The 22,198-nt window shown below is 52.1% G+C and overlaps 8 protein-coding genes across 8 annotated transcripts; 5 read left to right on the plus strand and 3 right to left on the minus strand.

Annotated features, from left to right (window-relative positions):
- Positions 1-313: 313 nt before the first annotated feature.
- Z519_03984 (uncharacterized protein) lies at positions 314-2,155 on the minus strand (the record flags this gene model as incomplete). The annotated part of the gene is made up of 4 exons (XM_016761731.1): positions 314-394; positions 489-985; positions 1,051-1,417; positions 1,472-2,155. The coding sequence occupies 4 exons, from the start codon at positions 2,153-2,155 to the stop codon at positions 314-316; spliced, it is 1,629 nt and encodes a 542-aa protein (XP_016622069.1).
- Positions 2,156-2,578: 423 nt separating this feature from the next.
- Positions 2,579-4,146, minus strand: Z519_03985 (uncharacterized protein; the record flags this gene model as incomplete). The annotated part of the gene is made up of 2 exons (XM_016761732.1): positions 2,579-3,620; positions 3,707-4,146. The coding sequence occupies 2 exons, from the start codon at positions 4,144-4,146 to the stop codon at positions 2,579-2,581; spliced, it is 1,482 nt and encodes a 493-aa protein (XP_016622070.1).
- Positions 4,147-5,031: 885 nt separating this feature from the next.
- Positions 5,032-5,667, plus strand: Z519_03986 (uncharacterized protein; the record flags this gene model as incomplete). The annotated part of the gene is made up of 1 exon (XM_016761733.1): positions 5,032-5,667. The coding sequence occupies one exon, from the start codon at positions 5,032-5,034 to the stop codon at positions 5,665-5,667; it is 636 nt and encodes a 211-aa protein (XP_016622071.1).
- Positions 5,668-6,682: 1,015 nt separating this feature from the next.
- Z519_03987 (uncharacterized protein) lies at positions 6,683-8,430 on the plus strand (the record flags this gene model as incomplete). The annotated part of the gene is made up of 2 exons (XM_016761734.1): positions 6,683-7,135; positions 7,192-8,430. 2 exons carry the CDS (start codon positions 6,683-6,685, stop codon positions 8,428-8,430), a joined length of 1,692 nt encoding a protein of 563 aa, XP_016622072.1.
- Positions 8,431-9,436: 1,006 nt separating this feature from the next.
- Z519_03988 (uncharacterized protein) lies at positions 9,437-11,658 on the plus strand (the record flags this gene model as incomplete). Its single annotated transcript, XM_016761735.1, has 3 exons — positions 9,437-9,544; positions 9,596-9,766; positions 9,823-11,658. 3 exons carry the CDS (start codon positions 9,437-9,439, stop codon positions 11,656-11,658), a joined length of 2,115 nt encoding a protein of 704 aa, XP_016622073.1.
- Positions 11,659-14,852: 3,194 nt separating this feature from the next.
- On the plus strand, positions 14,853-15,887 carry Z519_03989 (uncharacterized protein; the record flags this gene model as incomplete). The annotated part of the gene is made up of 1 exon (XM_016761736.1): positions 14,853-15,887. The coding sequence occupies one exon, from the start codon at positions 14,853-14,855 to the stop codon at positions 15,885-15,887; it is 1,035 nt and encodes a 344-aa protein (XP_016622074.1).
- An 816-nt stretch (positions 15,888-16,703) lies between these two features.
- On the minus strand, positions 16,704-17,814 carry Z519_03990 (uncharacterized protein; the record flags this gene model as incomplete). The annotated part of the gene is made up of 3 exons (XM_016761737.1): positions 16,704-16,805; positions 16,869-17,186; positions 17,245-17,814. 3 exons carry the CDS (start codon positions 17,812-17,814, stop codon positions 16,704-16,706), a joined length of 990 nt encoding a protein of 329 aa, XP_016622075.1.
- Positions 17,815-18,383: 569 nt separating this feature from the next.
- Positions 18,384-22,048, plus strand: Z519_03991 (uncharacterized protein; the record flags this gene model as incomplete). Its single annotated transcript, XM_016761738.1, has 3 exons — positions 18,384-18,872; positions 18,927-21,723; positions 21,780-22,048. The coding sequence occupies 3 exons, from the start codon at positions 18,384-18,386 to the stop codon at positions 22,046-22,048; spliced, it is 3,555 nt and encodes a 1,184-aa protein (XP_016622076.1).
- Between the last annotated feature and the right edge of the window lie 150 nt (positions 22,049-22,198).

Genomic DNA, 22,198 nt, shown 5'->3' on the forward strand with positions numbered 1-22,198 from the left:
CACAGGGAATGCTCTCGGACACATCCTTTTGCTCGTCCTTAAAGCGGGAGTGACCATTGCTTGCTATGCGAGCGCTCCAACTAGTCAGATAAAGCGAATGACTTGGAAAGAAAAAGACCAAAGTCCAGTTAGACGAGTATCCTGACGAGAGAATCCATGATATGAAATCCCTTGCTTGCCTGCAAGCTTGATGCCTCTGTGGCTGGCTGTCCAGCATGAAGCTCTGTACTGGTGGCTATCCAGTGCGATGATACCCTCTTATTGTTCAGTATGATATCCTCTCACGCACCACTCACCGCACCTCGCACGCAAGTTAACGTTCTTGGAACGGCGGAATGTCCATGGTGATGACCAATCTGGAGTACTTCGTCGCGATGCTGGCCTGGTTGCCATACTGGATGGGAAGAACCGTCAGATACATTACCACAATCCAAGTTTCCGCCCAGGATTTCATCGGGAGGGAAAGAGAGAAGAGGGACAGAACTTACGGCACCATGAACCAACGCCAGCTCCCGATGACTCGGTGTGTTCAGCCACTTGACCTTCTTGACGCCAAAGTCGCGGGACCATTTCTTGATAATGGGTATCAAGCTCTCCCCATCATACAGGCCCGCGTCCGTGTAGTCAAATGGGACGAGACCGTCAGCCAGCAAGTCGACGTCAACGGGTTGATTCTTGTCGACCGGGTCCCAGACGTAGTACTTTAATCCATATCCCTCTACTTCCTTGCGTTGATACAGCTCCTTCAGGTCTCGGATTCTGTCCGAGTCCTCTGTCCCGTATCCGCTGAGGATGTACCCATAGTAATCAGAGCGGTCGCGTTTGTCGAGCACGAGTAAGTGTCGGAGACGCACGGGGAGATTGGCTGCGGCGAAGCATGTGTAGACGACTTTGTCGACGCCCTTGAGAGTGGCGGGGAGCGTGGGAATAGTGTCTCCTGAGGTATGTGCGTAGGCGTGCGCACAGTGATAACCAAGTGTGAGACCTTAGAAGGAGCGAGAAACGCAACTTAGCCATATCATCCTACTGCTTTCAAGTCGAAGGTCTTACCGTTCTTGCAGAATCCTGGTTCCGCCAGCAGTGTTCTCAGCGAGTGGTGTAGCTCGACCTGTTCCGGATCTATCCAAGCCGTGTTCGCTGAGCAGGTGGCATACAAATTGTATGTCAGTGTCACACGTTCGCCCGCCGTGACTTCGAGCACCTCATGTTCGCAGTCGCTGTAGAAAGCCGCCCATTGAACGGTACTGCTGGCCTTTTTACCAGACCAGTCGAAGACAATCTCCCGACCCTGATGGCGGAGCACTAGCTGCCCGCCTTCGTGGACGCTCGGAAGGCAGACGACCAGAGATCCGATCTGGTGTTTCGAGCGCGGGGTGTCGACGTGGGATTTAAACTTCCCCGAGGGCGCTGCATACACCTAAGTTGGACGAGTTAGTGGAATGATCAAGTGCCGGAGGAAGGGCACCTTTACATTCAGCTTGTACAGTTCCGCCCGGATGCCGTGGGTCTCATTTGTTTGTCTGCAGTTGTTTGGAGCAAGAGCTTGCGCCGCAGTGTCGATGATTCCGAGGGCATAGGGGTTGAAGTTTGTGCAAAAATCAGACTCATCCAGCTTCCCGGCCTTGCGATATGTCTCATCCATGACATCTTTTCCGCCGCGTCCAAAGCTGGCTGGTTGGCAATCCTTAAGGAGCTGCTCGAAGGAGGGTCTCTGACTGTCGGTACACGGTAAGGTGACCTTGTGGGAGGACCCGGCGTGGGCAGCTGAGTCCCATCTGACTGTGATCGGGTCGCAACGCATTTTGTGGACAGCAGCACCTCCAGGCCCCGGTAGGGCGGCTGGTGATGGCGCTGCTTGGGGGTTGCCCTCACGTTCACTTTCACTGTCATTGGCGTCGACAACCTTGACATCTTGCTCGATGCTGTACTCCTTGGAGGCTTCCTTGCTAGTCTCGTTGCCGCCATCCGAGCCGGCATCGTCAGACTCGCAGATCAAATTGTTGTCAAGAGAAGTGATTGGGATCGAACCGCCAATAGCAAAGAGCGATTGCCTGCCTTCGTTCTGAACATGCTTGGCCAGTTCTTCAAAGACTTTTTGCTCGGCCTGCTCAGCCAGGGATGGGACGTTACAGTTCCCAGCAGTAGAAGCAGCCATTGCGAGTACGGCGAATTCTGGTTGTTGCTTCGTGGAGAGGGTGTATCGATGGTCTTTCACTGGGACTATTTATGCTCTGGGAGGGAGCGTCAGTTATTCTGCAGAGCAACCTGTAGGATACTTGAGCCGCACATACATGCAAGGCACCACCAGGCAGCGGTCTGGATCTGGACTGGTGCGTGAGTGACAGGCCTTAGTTATGCATATTGAAGGCAGCACCAGGCAGGATATGCAAGGGACCGGAGATTCATTTCCCATTCGCCAATGGGAACGAAATCCACTCGACTCCTTCACATTGTCCAGACGGGGCTTGCATTGAAACGTGAAATTTGAAGGGCTTGAAAAGATAGCAAAATTCAGGGGCGCATTCCCTGTTGTTTTGTCGGCAAAGACGTCGACGCTGTGGTCGGTAAAGACGTCCCATCACCGTCCCCCCTTCTCTTCATCAGTCGTGCTCGACTTTTGCACTGTAATCAGCACAGGTCCGCTCGTCGCTTCGGCCAGATTCTTCTTCCTCACATCCCATCCTCCATGCCAGCCTATCCAACCCTCTTCATATGGACCTCTCAAGCCACAAATCACAAACGTCAATCCCACCAGCGCCACGCTCAGACTCCCGCTCGCAATCCATCCACCCCTCTCATACAGTTTTGCCCCCGCCGATGTGCCGGTCAACTGCCCTGTGAATGTACACAACATGAAGGCAGTGTTTACTCGATTCCGCCCGTTTGGCTCAATCACGTGAATCGCGGCGCGGTTTGCCACTTGAGTGATCTGTAGGCCCATGTCCAGTGTGAAGGCCTGAATTATTGGTCCTGCCACCGTATGTTTCCCCGTGTACGTCCCGATGGTTATCCCTATTAGATTGGCCGCGCAGCCGATCAAGCAAGAAAAGAGAGGTGCGAAGGGTTGAATGATGAATTTCGCGTAGATCGGACCCATCACAATACCAGCCACACCAATTAGTGCGAACAATCCAATAACGACAGGTGAGTAGTTGTACGGTGAGTCGGCAAGGAGAAATGTAAGGGTAGTCCAGTAATTCGTGAATGCGGCCGAGATACAGAAGCTGACCAATCCGGCTTGGACGAGGACGGCATGCTTCTTGTACAAAAAGATGATTCCGCCGATCATTTTGAAGTAGTTCAATCCTTGAGGGTTGGAAGAGGGATAGTCGGGCATAAAAAGCCAGAGTGTAATCAGGATAAGATACTGCAACCCAAGGGCAATCCAGTAGACGTTTCTCCATGACGTGAATTGTGTGACAACGCCCGAGAGAATACGGGCCACCACGATGCCAAGGAGGTTACCAGAGGTGGTAATGCTCAAGGCTAGGGCGCGTCGATGAGGTGGTGCCAATTCCGCGACCAAGGGAAGCATTACTTGAGGGATGACTGTTGTGACAGCACAAATGTAGGAGATTGCACAGAAGGCTGTGAATGAAGGGGTCACGCAAAGTCCGATCCTAGTTGGAATAGGTCAGCATTATAGAGCCATGCCTTTTTGGGGGGGGTTGCACAGGGTCCAGGCTCTGGAATAGGCGTGACTTACCACATGGTAGCCGTAAATGCAATCAGGCCCAAGGTCAGTGGCCTCCTCTTCAGCAGGTCGCCCAACGGACATACGAACAGCAAGCCGGTGGCATAGCCAGCTTGCATCAGAGTCGGGATTCGTGACACCGTCACATAAGGCACACTGAAGTCCCGAGCCAAAATATTCAAAATCGGATGGTTGTAGTACAAGTTGCCCACAGTAAAGGCACCCGCAAATGCGAAAAGAACATTATGCCAGACCGAGAATGTAGGCGGCTTTTCTGGATCCCATCGACACCATGGCGGCGTCCATGTCAGCACATCGATAATTCTCTGCCATTTCGACTTCGGCGTTGCGAACTCGGATTTATGGTCGTCATATGCAGCTTCCACAGCCTCGACAGCCTTCCCGGCAGGAGTAGTCGGCCATGCCTCGCTCTGTGTGTTTCCTTCCACCATGCCCAGATAATGATCGATTTTCCACTAAAGTTGAAAAGAAACGAAACGAAAGAAAAATCCAAACAAACTCGGGGATCGATAACAGTATAAAAATACGGTGGAGGTCCTCGCCTCGGAGTCTCGCCTGGGGTACGAAATAAGAACTGCACTCGATCGCTAGTTCTCGGAGATCGTCGGCTCCATACGATTAACTCGAGCAAGCTCCAGGCAAGAAGTGACCAAAGCCCAGAAGGGGATTGATAGATATGGGACAACTCAGAGCCGAAAATGAGGAAAGCATCAAACCTTGGCCGTCCTTCTGCTGCCACACATAGCGCGCATTCTTTGTTGGGCACGCCAGCGCACATTATTCTTATTTTTGCAGCCTCCGACGGTTAGAGGGGACGGTCCCACATTGTGAGAGAGTTGGATCGCGGGCGGCGTGCCGTGTTTGCCGGGAGCGCCCTGGAGATATGGCAAATCCGTAACCCGTAGGCTGTGACTTGCCCGAGGAAGGATTGCTGACCGCATGTCTTCGCTTCAACGAAGACCAGCAAGGCTGCTGAAAGAGTATTGAAGACCTAGGAGCTTCCTGATGAAAAGAAATACGGAGAAGGGGAGAAGGAACAAAGTCCAAGATGGCGTTTGGACCCTGACATGGACACGTGATGCACGTGATGCAGATGGTTGCCCACTTTGACCAGCCTCCTCATCCTCCATCCTCTTTCAGGCATCCGCCAGGCATCCTCAGGCAGACTTCAAAGCATTCGCCGACTTGGCTCGGACACATTCAGCGACATGCGAACTCTGACTCATCCAAGGTTTGAAGGTGGTCTCGGTCAACAAACCTGCCAGGCGTGAAGTCAACGCGCAGGGTTTAACTGCGCCAGACAGAAAACATCAACCATGGACAATCCAAAGCTTGTGGTCCAGAATGGCTATGACGAAATTGCACAAACCTATTTCGACTGGACCAGTGGGAAACCAACAGCCCGTCTCGACTATGTGGACAAGTTGCTCTCGCGACTACAGAGTCCTTGGGAAGCAGATGTCCTTGAACTTGGCTGTGGCGCTGGTGTTCCATGTACGCGACTATTGGCACAGCGATGCCGTCGAGTCTTTGCCAACGATATCTCCCAATCGCAAATCGACCTCGCAAAGGCGAATGTGCCAGAAGAGAATGTTGATTTTATTCAGGGAGACATGACAAGCCTCAAGTTTGAGTGTTCAGTATTACAGGCTGTGGTGGCGTTCTATTCCATCATTCACCTCCCACGAGACGAGCAGTGCAACCTGATCCAACAGGTTTGGAAGTGGCTTTCGCCTACAGGCTACCTCCTGTGCAACTTGGGAGTCGCAGATAACCCGGGGAAAACAGAAAAGTGGCTAGGGTCCCAGATGTATTGGAGCAGCTTCGACGCCGAGACCAGCCTTGAGATGCTGAAAGACACTGGCTTCAGCATCATTCAAAGCGAAGTGTTACACGACGACGAGGACGGCAGACTAGTCCCCTTTTTGTGGGTTCTTGCGAGCAAGAACTGATTCTGGTGCACCCTAGCTTCCTCCACGAATTGCATTGCTTGGACTAAGGCTATGATTGGTCTCCAGCTTCCGTGTGTATACTCCAACTTCTGCTTCCCGATATCGACTGGGGAGAAAGCCACCAATCCTGTCAATATCGACGACGCCCATATTGTCGCATTTGGTACAGCAACTGCACCGACAATTGCCATGCAATGCGGTGTCATGACTCAAAAAAATGGATTTGCCAATTCTCGCTACTTGAGGCTCAAAATTACCTCTTTTGTACAATGGTCAGCTGCCATTAGATTGCTGGCAGCCAGTAATTGTACAAAAGGCAATTATTAACATGGCCGCAGCCTCGGAAACGACGCGGAAAAGCGGCAGACCACTGCAAATTGCCCCTAGCGGCTCGATCTCCCTTTTCCTCACCTATTGTCCTACACTTTCCCTGCTTTGAGCAATCAGCTCGGGGGCTACGGGCATTTAGTTCTCCGGATCTGTACTCCGTGCTCCGTCTTATATATTCGGTCCTATATCCAGTTTTCTGATTATGTCGTGGCCCACTACACGATTTTTTGGTGATTGTTTACTGATAATGATACCCACCCATCAGTTGCCATGATCAATCTGGATTCTGGACCTCATTCACCTTTGCGATTCGCCGCCTGCTTGCCTACATCGGAGACTTTGTCAAATACTCAGCGCCTTGTGCTGATGCCCTACACCAAATGCGACTCAGGAGGTCAAGGGGCCATTTGCACACGTACCTACCTGAGAAACACCTCCTGGGTCACTGTAGTTCACTTGTCAGCTGACTAAGGCCCTCAATCTTTGTTGCCCCCCTCTCGATCAGATAGCAGCAGGCGCACGAACGACATGGCAGCGAGACAAGTACCTATTTCGGAAGGCCATGTGGCTCGCGCGGATACGTACGTATAGCTCTCAGACTCCCTCACATTATATGTTACAGCTTGAATGAGTATCTACAATCTGTTGTTTCGACAGGCTACGCTTCGGTCCCTGACGCGTCAAAATGGTATCTCCTATGCTACCCACGCTCTTCGGAGGAGCGTTCATTGTGAGAGTGGGCTTGGGCATCTCTTTCAAGCGAAATCCTTTCACCTTTTTGTGGCTCGCGGTTCTGTTGCAGCTCCTCTCTCTGCTTGTTTGGGTGGTTTATGTGGCACCGCGCATCAGTCGCCTTCGGAGACTGCCTTTAGCATCCCAAGGACCGTGGTGGAAGACGTTCCTCGTCGAGCCCGGCCCTGAAGATCTCGAGCAGTTCATGAACGAGACTCCTAACGATGGTCTTATCCGGTATTTTGGTGTATTTCATGGCGAACGACTCTTAATTACCAAATCTCAAGGTACCAAGGAGATGATGCTTCTTCAAGCTTATAACTACAACAAGCTCCCCATCGCAACTAAGCTCATCGGTCAGATTACGGGTCTTGGATTGCTAGTTGCTGCCCAGGACGAGCACAAGGTGAGTAAAAGCTTTCCATGTCCGTTGTTCTTGCCTATGCTCACGAAGCTTCACAGCGTCAGCGGAAATCTCTATTACCTGCCTTCAAGTACAAGTACATCAAAAATCTATTCCCTCGATTCTGGATGCACACCGCGCAGTTGGTTTCCTCGCTCAACAAGGAGATAGATCAGGCTGGCTTGGATTCGTCTGCTGTTGTAAACGTGGAAGGCTGGATGATGCGTGCTACCCTCGACATTGTTGCTGCGACAGGCTTCGGAGTTGAGATAAACGCAATCGACAACCCGGAAAGCGATCTCGCTAGACTTCTGCCTCTATCGAATTCAACAAGCCCGGAAGCGACATTCTTTAGACTCTTGGCATTTTTAATGCCCTACTGGCTGTATGTCCGGCTGCCAATGGCAAGACGCTATGAGATTGATCGGATCGTCAAAGCCTTGGACGATGCCACCTTACCAATGATCAGGTCAAGAAGGAAGGCCCTTGCCGGTAGAGAGAATCTCGATCCTGACTCCGAGGAAGAGAAATCCGGCTCTGCTCCTCAAAAGTTTGCCGACACAGATATCATTTCAACTCTCTTGCAATTCAAGGAGCCTTGTACCGATAAGGAGTTGGTGGCTCAGTCTGCAACGATTCTAGCAGCTGGACAAGACACAACATCTGTCGCTGTTACTTGGGCACTATATCTCCTTGCGCACAATCCACAAATTCAGTCTACTTTGCGAGTTGAGATTCAGACTCATCTGCCCTCACCGAGCTCTAGCGAGGAGTCCGTCGACGCACCGCTCATTGAGTCTCTCCCATATTTGGCTGCGGTCTGTTATGAGGCCCTCAGACTGTTCCCACCTGCTCCTGTCCTACGGAGACATGTCGTCAAACCGGGAACAGTTGTGCTTGATCAACCATTACCCGTGGGGACAATGGTGATAACTTCTATCTGGGGCACACACCGTACTAAGAGCATCTGGGGCCCGGACGCGAAAGAGTTCAAACCTGAGCGCTTTCTGCAATATGGCGAAGATGGGAAGATGAAGATTGACCCTCATGCAGCCTTCCAAGGCGAAGATGCAACCTACCGTTACTTACCTTTTGGAGCCGGGCCTCGAAGTTGCATAGGCGAAAGATACGCACGAGGAGAATTTGCGACGTTGTTGGCGGGTTTAGTTGGCCGATTTGAGTGGTCACTCGTCAATCCTGATAAGAAAATGGGTGAAGACATTAGAATGAATTTCGGCATCGTCTCCAAGCCCGAGGGCGGGTTATTGCTTCGAGCGCGGAAGGTTGATGGTTGGTGAAGAGCCAGGCGCTGGCATCTTTGATCTCCACGCAACGCCCAAGGCCTGAATGGTCTGCGACCCATCATCTGTGTCTCGGTCACCTTCTCTTTGTAAGGTGAAAGTTGAAGTGACGAACCACAGTCATTGTCTGTCCCGGAGGATCTGGTGCTGTTCTAGGCGCTGCTTTGATCGCACCAGCGGCTTTCATTTCCGAAATTCTCGGGGAGATTGTATGGGCTGGTGCACTAGAGCCTGTCGGATGCGAGTTTAGAGACAGTTTCGATACTATTCCGTCTGGCTCACGGCCATGCTTCGGGCTCGACTGGCTGCCCATGTTTTCCTGCTATTTGTGTCCAATGTCAGTCGGGGCAAAATCCTTCGGCCACACAGATCCATATTCGCGTTCCAGGGCACGTGAGAAAAACCCCTGGCAGCTTCCTTATTTGACATAGCCTTATGCATTGCCTATCGACGGTTGATAACTGATGACAGCCTCGCAGATCACCGCGGACATGTTTCGTCAACTCTCCACCACAGGCGAAAAATCCCTGACACCCAAAGGATTTTCAATTCTTGATGCACGTTGCCATCGGATTTCCACGACCATGCAGCCATGCGGTTCCATCTGACGGTGTCAATCAAATGGTATCATCGTCGTACAGAGCGGCTGATCGGCGCTGCTGGGAAAGCGTTCCTCGAATGAGATAAGGCCCAGGACACATCCTGGATTTATCGCATTCTGTACAGGGGTTGGGAAATGTTCCAACATCGTCAAATGCGTTATCAGAGTCGGTATTCGCTTCAGAATCATTTCTCCTCGCAGGAGATTGACCGGCAACGCGGTCGGGATGCTGAACACTCCTTCGTGCAGTTGCTATCCGCATACTTGGCATCGGGCTTATGGCCGAAGGTGGGTATATCAAGGAAAGTATATGAAAGTCCTTCTACGCTGGTCTGGTATCATCTTGTTGCTTTCCTCACATCCCCTCTCTATTGTTTGACTCCTGCAGTACTCGTCGCTATCATGTCAGATGCTCTATCAGCAGTATTGTCCCAAGGGGTGGGATATGGGGTGGTCGTGGGCATCGGCTTCTTCTTTACGGTTGTCATGGCCGGCATCTCCATGCTTCAGGTACCATTGCCCTGTCTCTAAACGTCTTCTCAATGCTCACATACGGTGCAGAACCGATACACAAACTTCTCCACGAGGACCAGTGAAGAGTTCAACACCGCAAGTAGAAATGTGAAACCTGGTCTCATTGCTGCTGGTATAGTTTCAGCGTGGACTTGGGCTGCTACACTTCTCCAGAGCAGCACGGTCGCTTATACATATGGTGTAGCTGGACCGTTCTGGGTAAAGCACCCCATTCCCCTTTGATCCTGACAACCTTCATGCTAATAGCCCCTCAGTATGCAGCAGGAGCCACGGTTCAGATTCTGATGTTCTCCATCCTAGCCTGCAAGACCAAGATGAACGCTCCTCGATGCCACACGTACTTGGAAATCATCCAAGTCCGCTATGGCACCGTCGCCCACCTTGTGTTCATCTTCTTCGCCCTCGTTACGAACATTCTGGTCGGGTCTCAGCTCCTACTAGGTGGCTCAGCCGTGGTTACTAGTCTCACAGGCATGAACGTCTATGCGGCCATCTTCCTGATCCCTCTGGGTGTGGTTGCGTATGTTCTCATGGGCGGGCTCCGAGCGACCTTCCTGTGCGACTACTCTCACACGCTGATTCTGATGGTCATTATCCTTTACTTTATGTTCCAAGTGTACTGCACGGACGACCTCATCGGGTCTCCCTCTCGCATGTTCGAGCTGCTGAAGAAAGCGGCGACTCTTCGACCCGTGGCCGGCAACCAAGACGGCAGCTACATGACTTTGAAATCCAACAATGCGTTGATCTTCGGCGTCATTCAGCTCTGTTCTGGCAGTGGTACCGTCTTCTTGGACCAAGCGTATTGGCAGAGAGCCATTGCGTCTCGTCCTACCACCGCCGTGCGAGCGTACATTCTCGGCGGGATGGCGTGGTTCGCTATCCCCTTTGGCTTCGCCACGACCTTGGGTCTGGCCTCGGTCGCGCTGACCGACAACCCTGCCTACCCGACTTACCCCCATGCGCCTTCGTCGAGTCAAATCTCTGCTGGTCTCGCCTCCGCTTTTGCAGCGAGCACGCTCCTCGGCAAAGGCGGCGCCGTGGCCTTGCTCATCACGCTCTTCATGGCCGTGACGTCCTGCGCGTCTGCCGAACTGATCGCTGTCTCCTCGATCCTCACCTTCGATATTTACAAGGCGTACATCAAACCTAACGCCACGCCCAGCAATTTGATCTTCATGGCCCACGTCAACGTCGCCGTCTTTGGCTTGACCATGGCCATCTTCGCCATCATCTGGAACGTCATCGGCATCGATCTCGGCTGGTTGTTCCTGGTCATGGGCCTCCTCATCGGCGGTGCCGTATTCCCCGTCGCATTCGCCATAACGTGGAAGGGGCAGAGTCGCGCCGGTGCCATCGCCGGGGCGCTGAGTGGTCTCGCCGCCGGCCTGACCGCCTGGCTCGTCGAAGCCAAGGTCTATTATGGTGAACTCAACCTGACGACTACGGGATCAAACTACGCCACGCTGGCTGGCAATCTGGCTGCCATCATGACCGGCCTGATCGTCTCGGTCGTCGTGTCTCTGCTCAAACCGGATGATTATGACTGGAGTTCGACGCGGGCCATCAACGCGGCCAGTGCCCATGGTGAACTGGAGGGCACCACTCCTCCCGCGGCGGATTCTTCCCGGTCAAGCACCACGCAGAGCAGCGGCGGAGAGGGTGTCGCTGAGAAAAAGGATGCCATCAAATCCGTCAGCGAAGCACCAACGTCGGCCCCACCGGACGAAAAGCACCTCACGACAACTGCAACCAAGGACCCCATCCGCGCCGACGAAGAGCGCCAGATGTCTCTGGACGCTGCGATCGAGGAGCACCCGTCGCGGCTGCGCGCAGCCTTCAAGCTCGCTTGCGTCGCCTCCTTCGTCCTGCCCTTCATCATGGACTTCTTGATCCCCATCCCCATGTTCCTCAGCCACTACGTCTTCTCGGTCGGCTTCTTCACCGCCTGGGTCGTCATCAGCTTCATCTGGGTTTTCAGCTCCGCACTGATCAGCGTCGTCTTGCCCGTCTGGGAGACTAGGGCGTTCTTTGCAATGTTGGCCCGCGAGATTGTCGGCGATTTGAGACAGAGAAAGAGGTCTGCGTGACGCAGGAAGGGCTTTGGGGGGCAAATGGATCGATCATTGGCCCCCTCTAAAGGACGGATTACACAGTCAAAGGCATGGTGTCGGGTAGGTCATTGTCGTATGTTTCTTCCCCGATAGATTATCAAAGAAGTAGAAACGGAATAGAGAGACCCTCGTACAGCTGTCTCGTCGCGCATAGCACAACCTGGAAATGAATGACAGCCAATCGGCGTACTGAGCTGTGAACAATCTCAGAAGACGTCATCATCTCCTCCCCCTCTCACAGAACTTTTATGCCTTTTGCTTCATTGTCAATCAAGTCTTGTGAGGCCTTGTAGCTTCCGCAGGTTCGGGCTTCATCCGAGCTAAAATCGACACCTTCGCGCATTGCAATTTTCCTAGAACGATTCGACCGCGGCAGCCGTGAAGATGTTGATCCAGATCACTCCGCCCCTGATAGCAATGCCGTGTCTCCAACACAGATGCAGACATTCCAGGCCCGGGGCAGGCCGATAGCTACAATCTGTCCTGGTTCCATCATATTCAGCCTGTCTGGAGAGACTTGATCTATTTCTGCATTCACTCTCTTATATATATATATATAAGTTAGCTATGCTTGCGGATACCAGGAGCAAACCGTGGTTTCGGACATTGTCGCCTTTGGGCGCCGCCGCCGTTGCCGGAATAGTGCTGGCCAAATCGTTCCTTGGGAAAGCAGTAGGCGCGATGTCACAGATGGAGACATCACCAAACCAGCGACCATGAACGGGTCCTGCGTCGGGAGCAGTGCTCGAAATAAGAAGATGGGGTCGGTGGTGTTTGCTCTTCTTTCTGACCTTGATAATACAGGGCAGGTCCAATATCGTGCCCTCGATTTGAAGATGGAAATCCTGCAGAGAGGTGGTTGACGAGTTCAACGATGTCACATCGTCGACAGCCTTTGCATCCACACAGCGGAACACTTGTTGGGTGGCAGATGCCAACCGCTTTTCAATTTCATCCCAGGAGAGTGGTACCTCTGGGAAGGTCTCTGTTGTGTCGACATTGCTCATGACGATCTCCTGGCCCCCTACAGGCAGTTATTCGTAATGCAGTTCGAAGGCAGTTGAACCCATATGGCGGAGGAAGTTCAATCTTGTGTTGCGGCTTCCAGGCCGCCCAGCTCCAGGTTAGAATGAACCTAACAGCGCGATTTGGTATTCTGTGGGAGTTGTTGTTGCGTTTCCCTTCCTGGCGCCGTAGGAGCGATCTCCTAATGTTCGTCCGTGGCAGGCCGTACAAGAATCCATCTGTGAACGAGTCTTTTGCTATGCGACAGAGAAGACCTGAGATGGCATTCAGGGAGTTGTCATCGTTAGAAAGTGTTCTTGTTGCATAGGTGTTGACTATATCCGTGAAGCTGCGCAATGCGGTGGACGGTTATGGACCAGACAAACTGCCGGCGGAGTCAAGGGGGACTCGCCCAATGTCGCCGCAATATAGGTATCGTTTTGGCATCCAAGGTCTCAAGATTTACAACGGAACCTCTTTGCCCAAAGAAAGTACAGCTCGCGCTTGGTGACAATAAGGCGCCCCCGCGAACGAAGGCCTTCTTGGTAGGTCCAGGCGCATCTACTCCATGGCGGCTGTTCGACAAGTAATCTCGGTTCTTCTGATTGCTGCACCATATAATTTGAGCCGAAATGTGCAACCAGTTGCCGCTGCCTCTTGGAATGGCTGCCAACGCCTGAAAGACCATCATTGGCATTCTCCCATCGAGCGCAATTATTGTGGCAAATGCGCGATCGTATACCGCATCCATGTGCCTAGTGTCTTTCGAGATTAGTCTCATCATCCCATTTCGTCAGATATACCTTATTTGGCACATTTTCCCTTCCTCATCAGCCTGGTCGATACATAATGAATCCACCCACGGATATCGTTGATCGAGTGATTTCACCGATTTCACCACTTTGATACTTTCCTCCATTGTTTGCGGAAGATTTTCAGGCAATTGACTGAGCTCTGCAGGTTCCTGGTGAACATCCCCCCGGACATAACTCAGTGCCACGTAGTTGCGATGGCCATTTCGAGCCGGTGAGTATTTAATCAGACAGCGAGTGGTAACATCGACAAGAAGCGTTGGGGCGCAATTTATTCATTTGAGGCGGCTGGCATAGTTTGTGCTTTTTGTGAGCAATCTCGTAGCCATGCAGAGACCACAGCATAGTCAGGTCGACTGGACAGCAAACGGGCGTCATAACTAAAAATCATTTTGTTCAACCACTCGGTTTCCTCCCAAAAAAGGATCCATAGGCAAATATGTCGAAAGAATTGCTTTCGGAACAACCAGGTGGGGTGGAGCGAGAGAGTTCGAAGAGGTAGACAAAAGCTGTGTAGATTCAGCATCTGACAACCTGTTCCACGATATGGGGGACGGCGTGACGTAGATTCTTAGTCTGTAATCCTGGAGGCTGGTACAGCAGCTGCATGTCTTCTGGAAGGGTTGGTCACCGTTGGCATCAAAGATCATACGCTGAACGCATAGCTCTGAGAATTGCGGGACTTCGTCGCCACAAGCTATAAGGCCAGTAACTTGGGGATTTCCAGCTCGGCACATCTGGCACATATTGAGGTACGGTCACTCTCGCTCTGAATCTCTGCAGGCGCTGTGGACTTCTCCTTGGTACTCATTTGTCTGGGCTCTGTTAGTACCAACCTTGGATTTCACCATCAAGAGTGAATTCGAAGACAGTAGTCAGTTTGATATGTCAGCAAGACATTCAAGATCATCTTTCAAGAGGGTTCATGCTGCAATGGCTTGGTGGCAGTAGACCGTGCTCATCACCGCCTTGTGTCAAGCAGCTATTTTAGATGTCGGCTGAATAACCACCTCGAGAAAGAGAGAGCCATAGTTGAATGGTAGCCTGAGAAGTTGCTGCAAGTCGTCGGGCCATGCAGACAGCAGCGCCCCCGAGGGGTTCTGTTTCTCAGCAAAGCAAGAGGAAGTAACAGAAGGTTTGCAAAGGGAACAGCAAGATACTTCGCGGTGTGGGGAGTGATGGTCTAACTGTATTCGGAAACGCGCATTTGGAGCCACTAATTGTTCAAAACTGCTGTAGGATGTTTCGTAGTGCATTGAATTGGACACAATCCCACGGACAACCCCCGTCCATTCCTCAGAACGACTCCTGCCCGCACTACCGTGTCTCGTGTGCATCGATATTCCTAGCAATATGCCTCCAAGAATCCGCTTGCGCGCCCTTGCGCAGCTCATAGAGCTTCAAATCGAACCTGCTTCGACATACACATGCGGTCGCTGCTCTCGACAATACGCGACAGCAGCAGGATCAAGAGCAACAACACCAGCTCCTTCAGATGGTCAGATGCGAGCCTCGATACCAACGCTTTCCCGTTACCCACCTGTTCAACCTCCCTCGCACCGCAATCCCGCCTACCGAAAATCCCAGCTGCTGCGCTCCTACGTCTCGCTCCTACAAACTACACCATTAATCATTTTCTTCCAGCACAACAATCTGAAAGCCGCCGAGTGGGTGAGCATACGTCGCGAGCTGGCCTCGGCACTCAGAAAAGTTGATGCACAACTTGCGGCTCAAGGCAAACCTCCGCATGAGCTGATTGGAGACCACATCAAGTTGCAAGTCATCAAGACAAATATGTTCGAACCCGCTCTACGGATCGCCGAGTACTTCAAACCTTTGCCGCCCCTGGAGCCAATGGGCGGTTTGTCAGGAATCCAGTTGGAAAAAGATGACCCCTCTCTAACACACGCGCTGTCGGTCGCAGCATACGAGGCCGCGCAGCAGCATAAGAACGAACATCCCCTAACGCCCGTATTAGCGGGCTCCGTCGCTATCTTGACACTTCCTACCGTTTCACCGGTCTATCTCAAGGCCGCATTCTCGATACTATCTCCGCAATCGCCCCTCTTCCCTGCCCCTACCAGAAGAGCAGTTCCCCATTACTACGAGCAGTCCGTACAGGACGGCTTGAAGAAAATAATACTGCTGGGAGCAAGGATTGATGGGCAGCTCTTTGATATGGAAGGAACGAGATGGGTGGGCAGTATAGAAGGCGGAATTGACGGTTTGCGGGCACAGTTGGTGGGGATGCTGCAGGGATTTGGAGCTGCCATGGTGCAGACTTTGGAGAGTGGGTCGAGAAGTCTGTGGTTCACGATGGAGGGCAGGAGGAGGATGTTGGAGGACGAAGAGAAACCGAAAGAGGAGGAACGGGAGAAGACAGACTAAGTTGGTTTGCCGTCTGTAAGCCCACCACGGATCTGTATAGCAATGCATGGTGAGGATAGTAACCGTGCTGGACCACAAGCTAACGTCCATCGCTATCCTATTTATCATCTATTTTGGTTACAGGACGAAACATCATTAGGTCAACCGGATGGAGCTGAGACAGGACATACATGAATCCGAGGCTGGGAACTCCCTAGATGCAAAAAGCGATCGGACATGTATCAACAGCAGATTTCGATATAGGCTCCCCCAGATGTCCGGCAGAGAGATCAAGCCAACAGGAAATCAATTTAGACTTTGATTTGCTTCTTACATGTAAAAAAAACCCATTTCCATTTCCTTGCCTACCAAGCATTTCGAGTATCTTGTTTGCCCACATCACCTTTAACGATATGTTCTGTTTCACACCTGAGGCCCCCTGGTGGAAACCATGATGATGGCTCACTGGGCTTCCCCCACGAACAACCTCATGTTAGTCCGGCGCCTCGCAAGGTCGTGAAATCCCGGATGACTGGCACTTCCGCCCTGTTCTCAATACATGGAAAGGACAAGTGCACCAAATACTGGGTAGTGGAGATTAGTACGCCTCGAGCACCGGAGATGACCAAGACCAATCCCTCCCACACATCAAGATGCAGACAAGAGTCTAAGACCAACCCAAAATTCCGCGCGTGCATACTATACAGGACAATCGTGAATTCCGCTCGTACGAAAGCGGGGCAAGATGGGCACATTTATGCCTGTCCCGGTGGTTCATCTTTCAAGAGATGGTATGTATCACAGGACTGGGTTCTGGTGGCTGAAGGAGCTGACAATCTAACCACTCTTCTTCTTGCTAAACGGAGGATCGTCGCCGTAGACCGTCCTATATTCCTCCAAGTATCGATCCTTGTCAGCTTGGGCTTTATCTTCGTAGACCTGTTTGGAAAAGGTCAGTCAACTTGTTCTTTCCTCCAGTAGATTTAGGCGGTCTGCCCATACCTTTCTTTCCGATGTCGACAAACTCTTCCACTCTTGCCCTATCAATTTGCCGCGTTCACCAACGGTCATGCTTGTAAGATCGCCTGAGTCATTCCTCTCTTTGAAGAAGTATGCGTAGGCGTTCCTCGGGCGATGGACAGTCCGGTCGTCTTGGATAGGTTTGTACTGCTTCTTCTTCCCGGCTGCTCTTGCCTTTTTGGTCAATTGGCGTCGAGCGTTGTTTGCCAATTTGATCTCCAGCGGCGAATGACTCTGGACCCATTGTTTATAAGCCTGCTCATTTTTGGCTTTGTTCTCGTTGGCTTCATGGTTGTAACGCTGAAACAGAAATGTGAGTTAGAACCAGAGTAGACGATAGTTTTGCGGAATCACCTACCTCACGCTCTTCTAGTGTAAGGTTCTTGAACTTCTCAGCCGCGGCTCCAGCAGCAGCTTTAGCCTGCCCTCCACCTTTTTTGGTCTCTTCTGCAAATACAAGGCGGTATGCTGTTGAAGGAAGTTGTTTTGGCTCTTCGAACAGAGCCGCAGCTCTGAGGTCCGAGTGTTCTTTACGGGCTTTCTTGAGGAGAGCGCTTTTGCTGAGTGGCTTCTTAGCTTTTGGTTTTGCCTCCTTGGCTGTTGTCTTTTTGGTTTTCCTCGCAGGTCGTTTCTTTGATGAAGCGGCCTTTTTGGTGGTCGATGTGGTGCGCTTCGCGGGAGTGCGGCCTGTATGTTGTTTTGGGCGGCTCGCTGGCTTTGCAGACGCTGTCGCGTATGTTCTAGCTTGTTGAGAGAGTGGTGCAAACTTCCCAACCTTGGATTGAGAGCTCGATGGGTCGTCAATTGAACTGCAATTGCAGGTTACGCGCAGGAGATGATTGGCCGATACAGGTCGCGTGAGAGATCGAGCAGACCTGGCCAGCAGGTGTTTGGCCAGCGGCCGAGAGAAAGGGAATGTGACCGTCATGACGGCCCTCGAGAGAATGACAAACTATTCAGGGCAAGGAGGTGGCCATCCAAAATGTACTAAGTATGATTGAAATCAACCACAGTGGAATGACTTCTTGTATGCGGTGGCTGGGGAGAGCGTCCTAGCCTTCCCTTGATTGACCCACGCGTGCCTGGCCCCAACGCAAGCTGAGCTTGTCGCTGGAGAATGAGAAGCATGTCACGTGCAGTCACGTGCAACAGTTGGTGCTTATGTAATAATACCAAGGAAATGCGGGGACATCCCTCCACAGACGAGGTTCAAGTTTTGACAGAGCAGCCTTCAAGGCAACGACCTCCTCGTGCACAGACATTGCAATGAAAAACGGCGCGATATAGAACACTGGTCTCATCCGGCCCCGTACCATCGCTCAACCCAGAGTTCACTCTTTTGCCACAGTCCGACAGCCCATCTCGAGCCTGGTCCCGATTTGCGGTTCAAGCAGTAAAGCTCACTTATCTGCAGCCACAGGATGGCTAGGCACGGGGACACTCGCTCACCATCACCTGCAGGCAGTTCTTATTCCTCGTCAAAACGCAGCCGAAGAGATGAGGATCGTTACGAGAGAAATCGAAGAGACGATGACCGTGACCGCGCTCATCGGAGGAAACACTCCAGATCTCGGAGTCCTGATGTATGTCTCCGCTCCCCCATTCCATCTCCTGACAACCCAATCTTACCATTTCTTGGAACAGCGACGCCACCGTGATCGCGACAGAGATAGAGATAGGGAAAGAGATCGTGATGCCTACCGTCGCCGAGACCGTTCCTTAGACCGACGCTATGATAGCCGAAAGGACGATGACTACTCCTATTTCAAAAGAGAGAGAGACAGAGACAGGTCACGAGAGCGACGGCGTTCACGAGATAGGGATGATCGTCGCCGAAGCCGAGAACGAGATGGCCGCTCAAAGCGTGATGCCTCGCGCGACAAGGATCGCCGCTTGAGAGAAGAGTCTACTGAATCTAGAAAACGGAAGCGTGACGATAGCTGGGATCGCGGTTCGAGGCGAGAATCCGGCAATGTTTCGAAGGAGGTAAGTACCTGCCCCAATCTTATGGATCTTATAGGGCTTATCAACATTCGACAGGTGTCGAAACCATCCACTCCCACGCCACAGACGGCCGAAGAGCAGAAAGCGGCACGTCTCGCAAAATTAGAACAGTGGAAAAAGAAACAAGCTGAAGAACAAGCCAGGAAGCAGAAGGAGCTCGAGGCTGCAGGCGGAGCAAGGAGTATCTTGCAGGAGATTGACAGAAAAGCAGGCATCTTGCCCGCAGTGAGTTCTCCGCAGTCCCCTGCGGCCCCTGGCTCGCCTTCACCCGTTTCAACGCCGTATGCCGGCAAGTTCGATCCAAAGGCCATTGCGAAGAAGGCCCATCATGCCTCGACGGCCGCCAAGGTGCTTGGGGGTGATGTCGCTGCGCCGACCTTGCCGAATGGTCATGTCAAGAGCTCACAGGCTTCTCCAGAATCTAGCGCAACTGGTGTCCCTCTTTCAAAAGCACTAAAGGCGACAGGGCCTGTGGGCAAATTTGGACTCGGCAACAGAACGACAATGGACAATGAGGTGGCGAAGAAAGGTCTAGATTTTGCAGACGATGAGGAAACCAAGAAGAAACTCGAAAAGCTCCCCAATATAGCTTTGGAACAAGATACGATTGCTGACGATGCTCAGCCGGATGGAGTCGACGATGGTGATAATGATGTCGACATGCAGGAAGAAGACGGAGAGGAAGAAGCCCAAGCCATGGCCGCCGCACGTGCAGCAGCAGAGCAGCGGAGCCAAGCAGAACGAGGCGAAGATACCGCCATGGCCGACGCGTCTGCTCTTGTACCCACGACTACAACAATGGAGGAAGAGGAAGAAGTTGATCCGCTAGATGCATTCATGCAAGATTTGCAACCTGTCCACACCGCCAAGTTCTTGGGTCAGAAGACGAAATCCAAGGCACGCCAACAAGAGCCGGAGGCGCTTTTTGGAGATGACGAAGTTGACATGACGGCGGTAGATGATGAACATCCCGACAATATCCTGTCACTCGCCAGTGCCACTGCAAAAAAGAAGAAAAAGGACATCCCGGCCGTCAATCACGCAAAAATACAGTATCAGCCATTCAGACGCAACTTTTACTCAGAGCCGGTGGAAATGGCTGACTGGACAGAAGAAGATGTGGCAAACTTACGAATGGAGCTTGACAACATCAAAGTCCGAGGGGTAGATGTTCCGAAGCCGGTCCAAAAATGGGCGCAGTGTGGGCTGGGAGTCCAAGTTCTAGAAGTCATTCAAAAACTGGGCTACGAAGCGCCGACCAGCATCCAGGCTCAGGCCATTCCAGCTATTATGTCTGGTCGCGATGTCATAGGTGTGGCGAAAACTGGATCAGGAAAGACCATTGCTTTTCTTCTTCCCATGTTCCGACATATCAAGGATCAACCTCCTCTAGAGCCACTGGATGGACCAATCGGCCTCATCTTGAGTCCAACCCGAGAGCTTGCTACACAGATACACAAAGAGTGTAAGCCATTTCTCAAGGCTCTCGGCCTAAGAGCAGTCTGTGCCTATGGAGGAGCGCCCATCAAGGACCAAATTGCCGACTTGAAGCGTGGCGCGGAAATCGTCGTCTGTACTCCCGGCAGAATGATTGATCTTCTTGCGGCCAACAGCGGGCGGGTGACGAACCTGAAACGTGTCACATATGTGGTGCTGGATGAGGCCGACCGGATGTTTGACATGGGTTTCGAGCCTCAAGTTATGAAGATTCTCTCCAACATTCGACCGGACCGCCAAACCGTCCTCTTCTCGGCGACCTTTCCGCGCCAGATGGAAGCGTTGGCAAGGAAAACTCTTACCAAGCCTGTCGAGATTGTCGTTGGTGGCCGCAGTGTTGTTGCACCAGAGATTACTCAAATTGTCGAAGTCCGCGAGGAGAACACCAAGTTTGTCAGGTTGCTTGAACTGCTGGGCAAGCTGTACGAAGACGAGAAGAATGAAGACGATCGGGTGCTCATTTTTGTTGATCGGCAAGAGGCAGCTGACGGGCTTCTTCGAGATTTGATGAAGAAAGGTTACCCATGCATGTCAATACATGGTGGAAAGGATCAAATCGATCGGGATTCAACAATTGACGACTTCAAGGCTGGTGTTGTGCCCATCCTTATAGCGACCTCTGTTGCCGCCCGTGGTCTTGACGTGAAACAGTTGAAACTGGTGGTTAACTACGACGCGCCGAATCATTTGGAAGACTACGTACATCGTGCTGGACGCACAGGTCGGGCCGGCAATAAAGGGACTGCGGTGACCTTTATCACCCAAGAACAAGACAGGTATGCTGTCGACATTGCCAAGGCTTTGAAGCAGAGTGGTCAACCGGTTCCCGAGGCTGTCCAAAAACTTGTCGACTCCTTCATGGAGAAGGTTAAAGCCGGCAAAGAGAAAGCTGGTGCATCTGGATTTGGTGGCAAAGGTCTTGAACGCCTGGATCAAGAGCGAGATGCGGCCAAGGCTCGAGAACGCAAGACGTTCAAGACTGGCGAAGAAGGCGACGAGCAAGAGGAGAAAGAAGATGGCAAAGAGGTCAAAATCGGTGACGACCTGTTTGCCAAAGCCGCCTCAAGTGTCAAGGCGTTTGAAGGGGGCGCGAGTCAAGCCGGTGTGCCCAAGGGTATCGACCTGGACGGCAAAATCACCGTCCACAAGACCGAGCGTGAACCTGCAGGGATCAAAACTGGCCCGCAGAACCAGATGGACAAGGTCGCGGCAGCAGTGGGGGCGATCAATGAGAAACTCTCCAAGGCAGGGGTCATGCGTTCCGGCGTCCCTATTGACAACAAGGGCCCTGACGCTGGAGCATTCCACGCGACTTTGGAGATCAATGACTTTCCTCGTAAGTTTGACACCCTCCTGTCATCTGAGCAGATTTGTGCTAACCGTCAATTACAGAAAAAGCACGATGGGCCGTCACCAACCGGACGAACGTGGCCAAGATCCTGGAAGCGACAGGCACGTCTATTACCACAAAGGGATCCTTTTATCCTGCGGGCAAAGAGCCTGGGCCAGGCGAGAATCCCAAGTTGTACATTCTTGTGGAGGGTGACACCGAAGTTGTTGTGCACGACGCCATGAGAGAGTTGATGCGATTGTTGAAGGAGGGCACAATGAGTGCGGCTGATGCAGCCGAGAGGACGGGCGGGAGGTATTCGGTGTTGTAAACACAGTGGCAATATGGCCTATGGAAATAGAGGAGGTTTGATGATAGAGATGCGGTGTCGAATAACTGTCCATCTGATGTGTCAGTTAACAGTTCTTTAGATGCCTCGATGCATAATAGGATCTATTTCGGGTATTCTCGACAATCATAT

Source organism: Cladophialophora bantiana (genome assembly GCF_000835475.1).
Source record: "Cladophialophora bantiana CBS 173.52 unplaced genomic scaffold supercont1.5, whole genome shotgun sequence".
Lineage (NCBI taxonomy): Eukaryota > Fungi > Ascomycota > Eurotiomycetes > Chaetothyriales > Herpotrichiellaceae > Cladophialophora > Cladophialophora bantiana.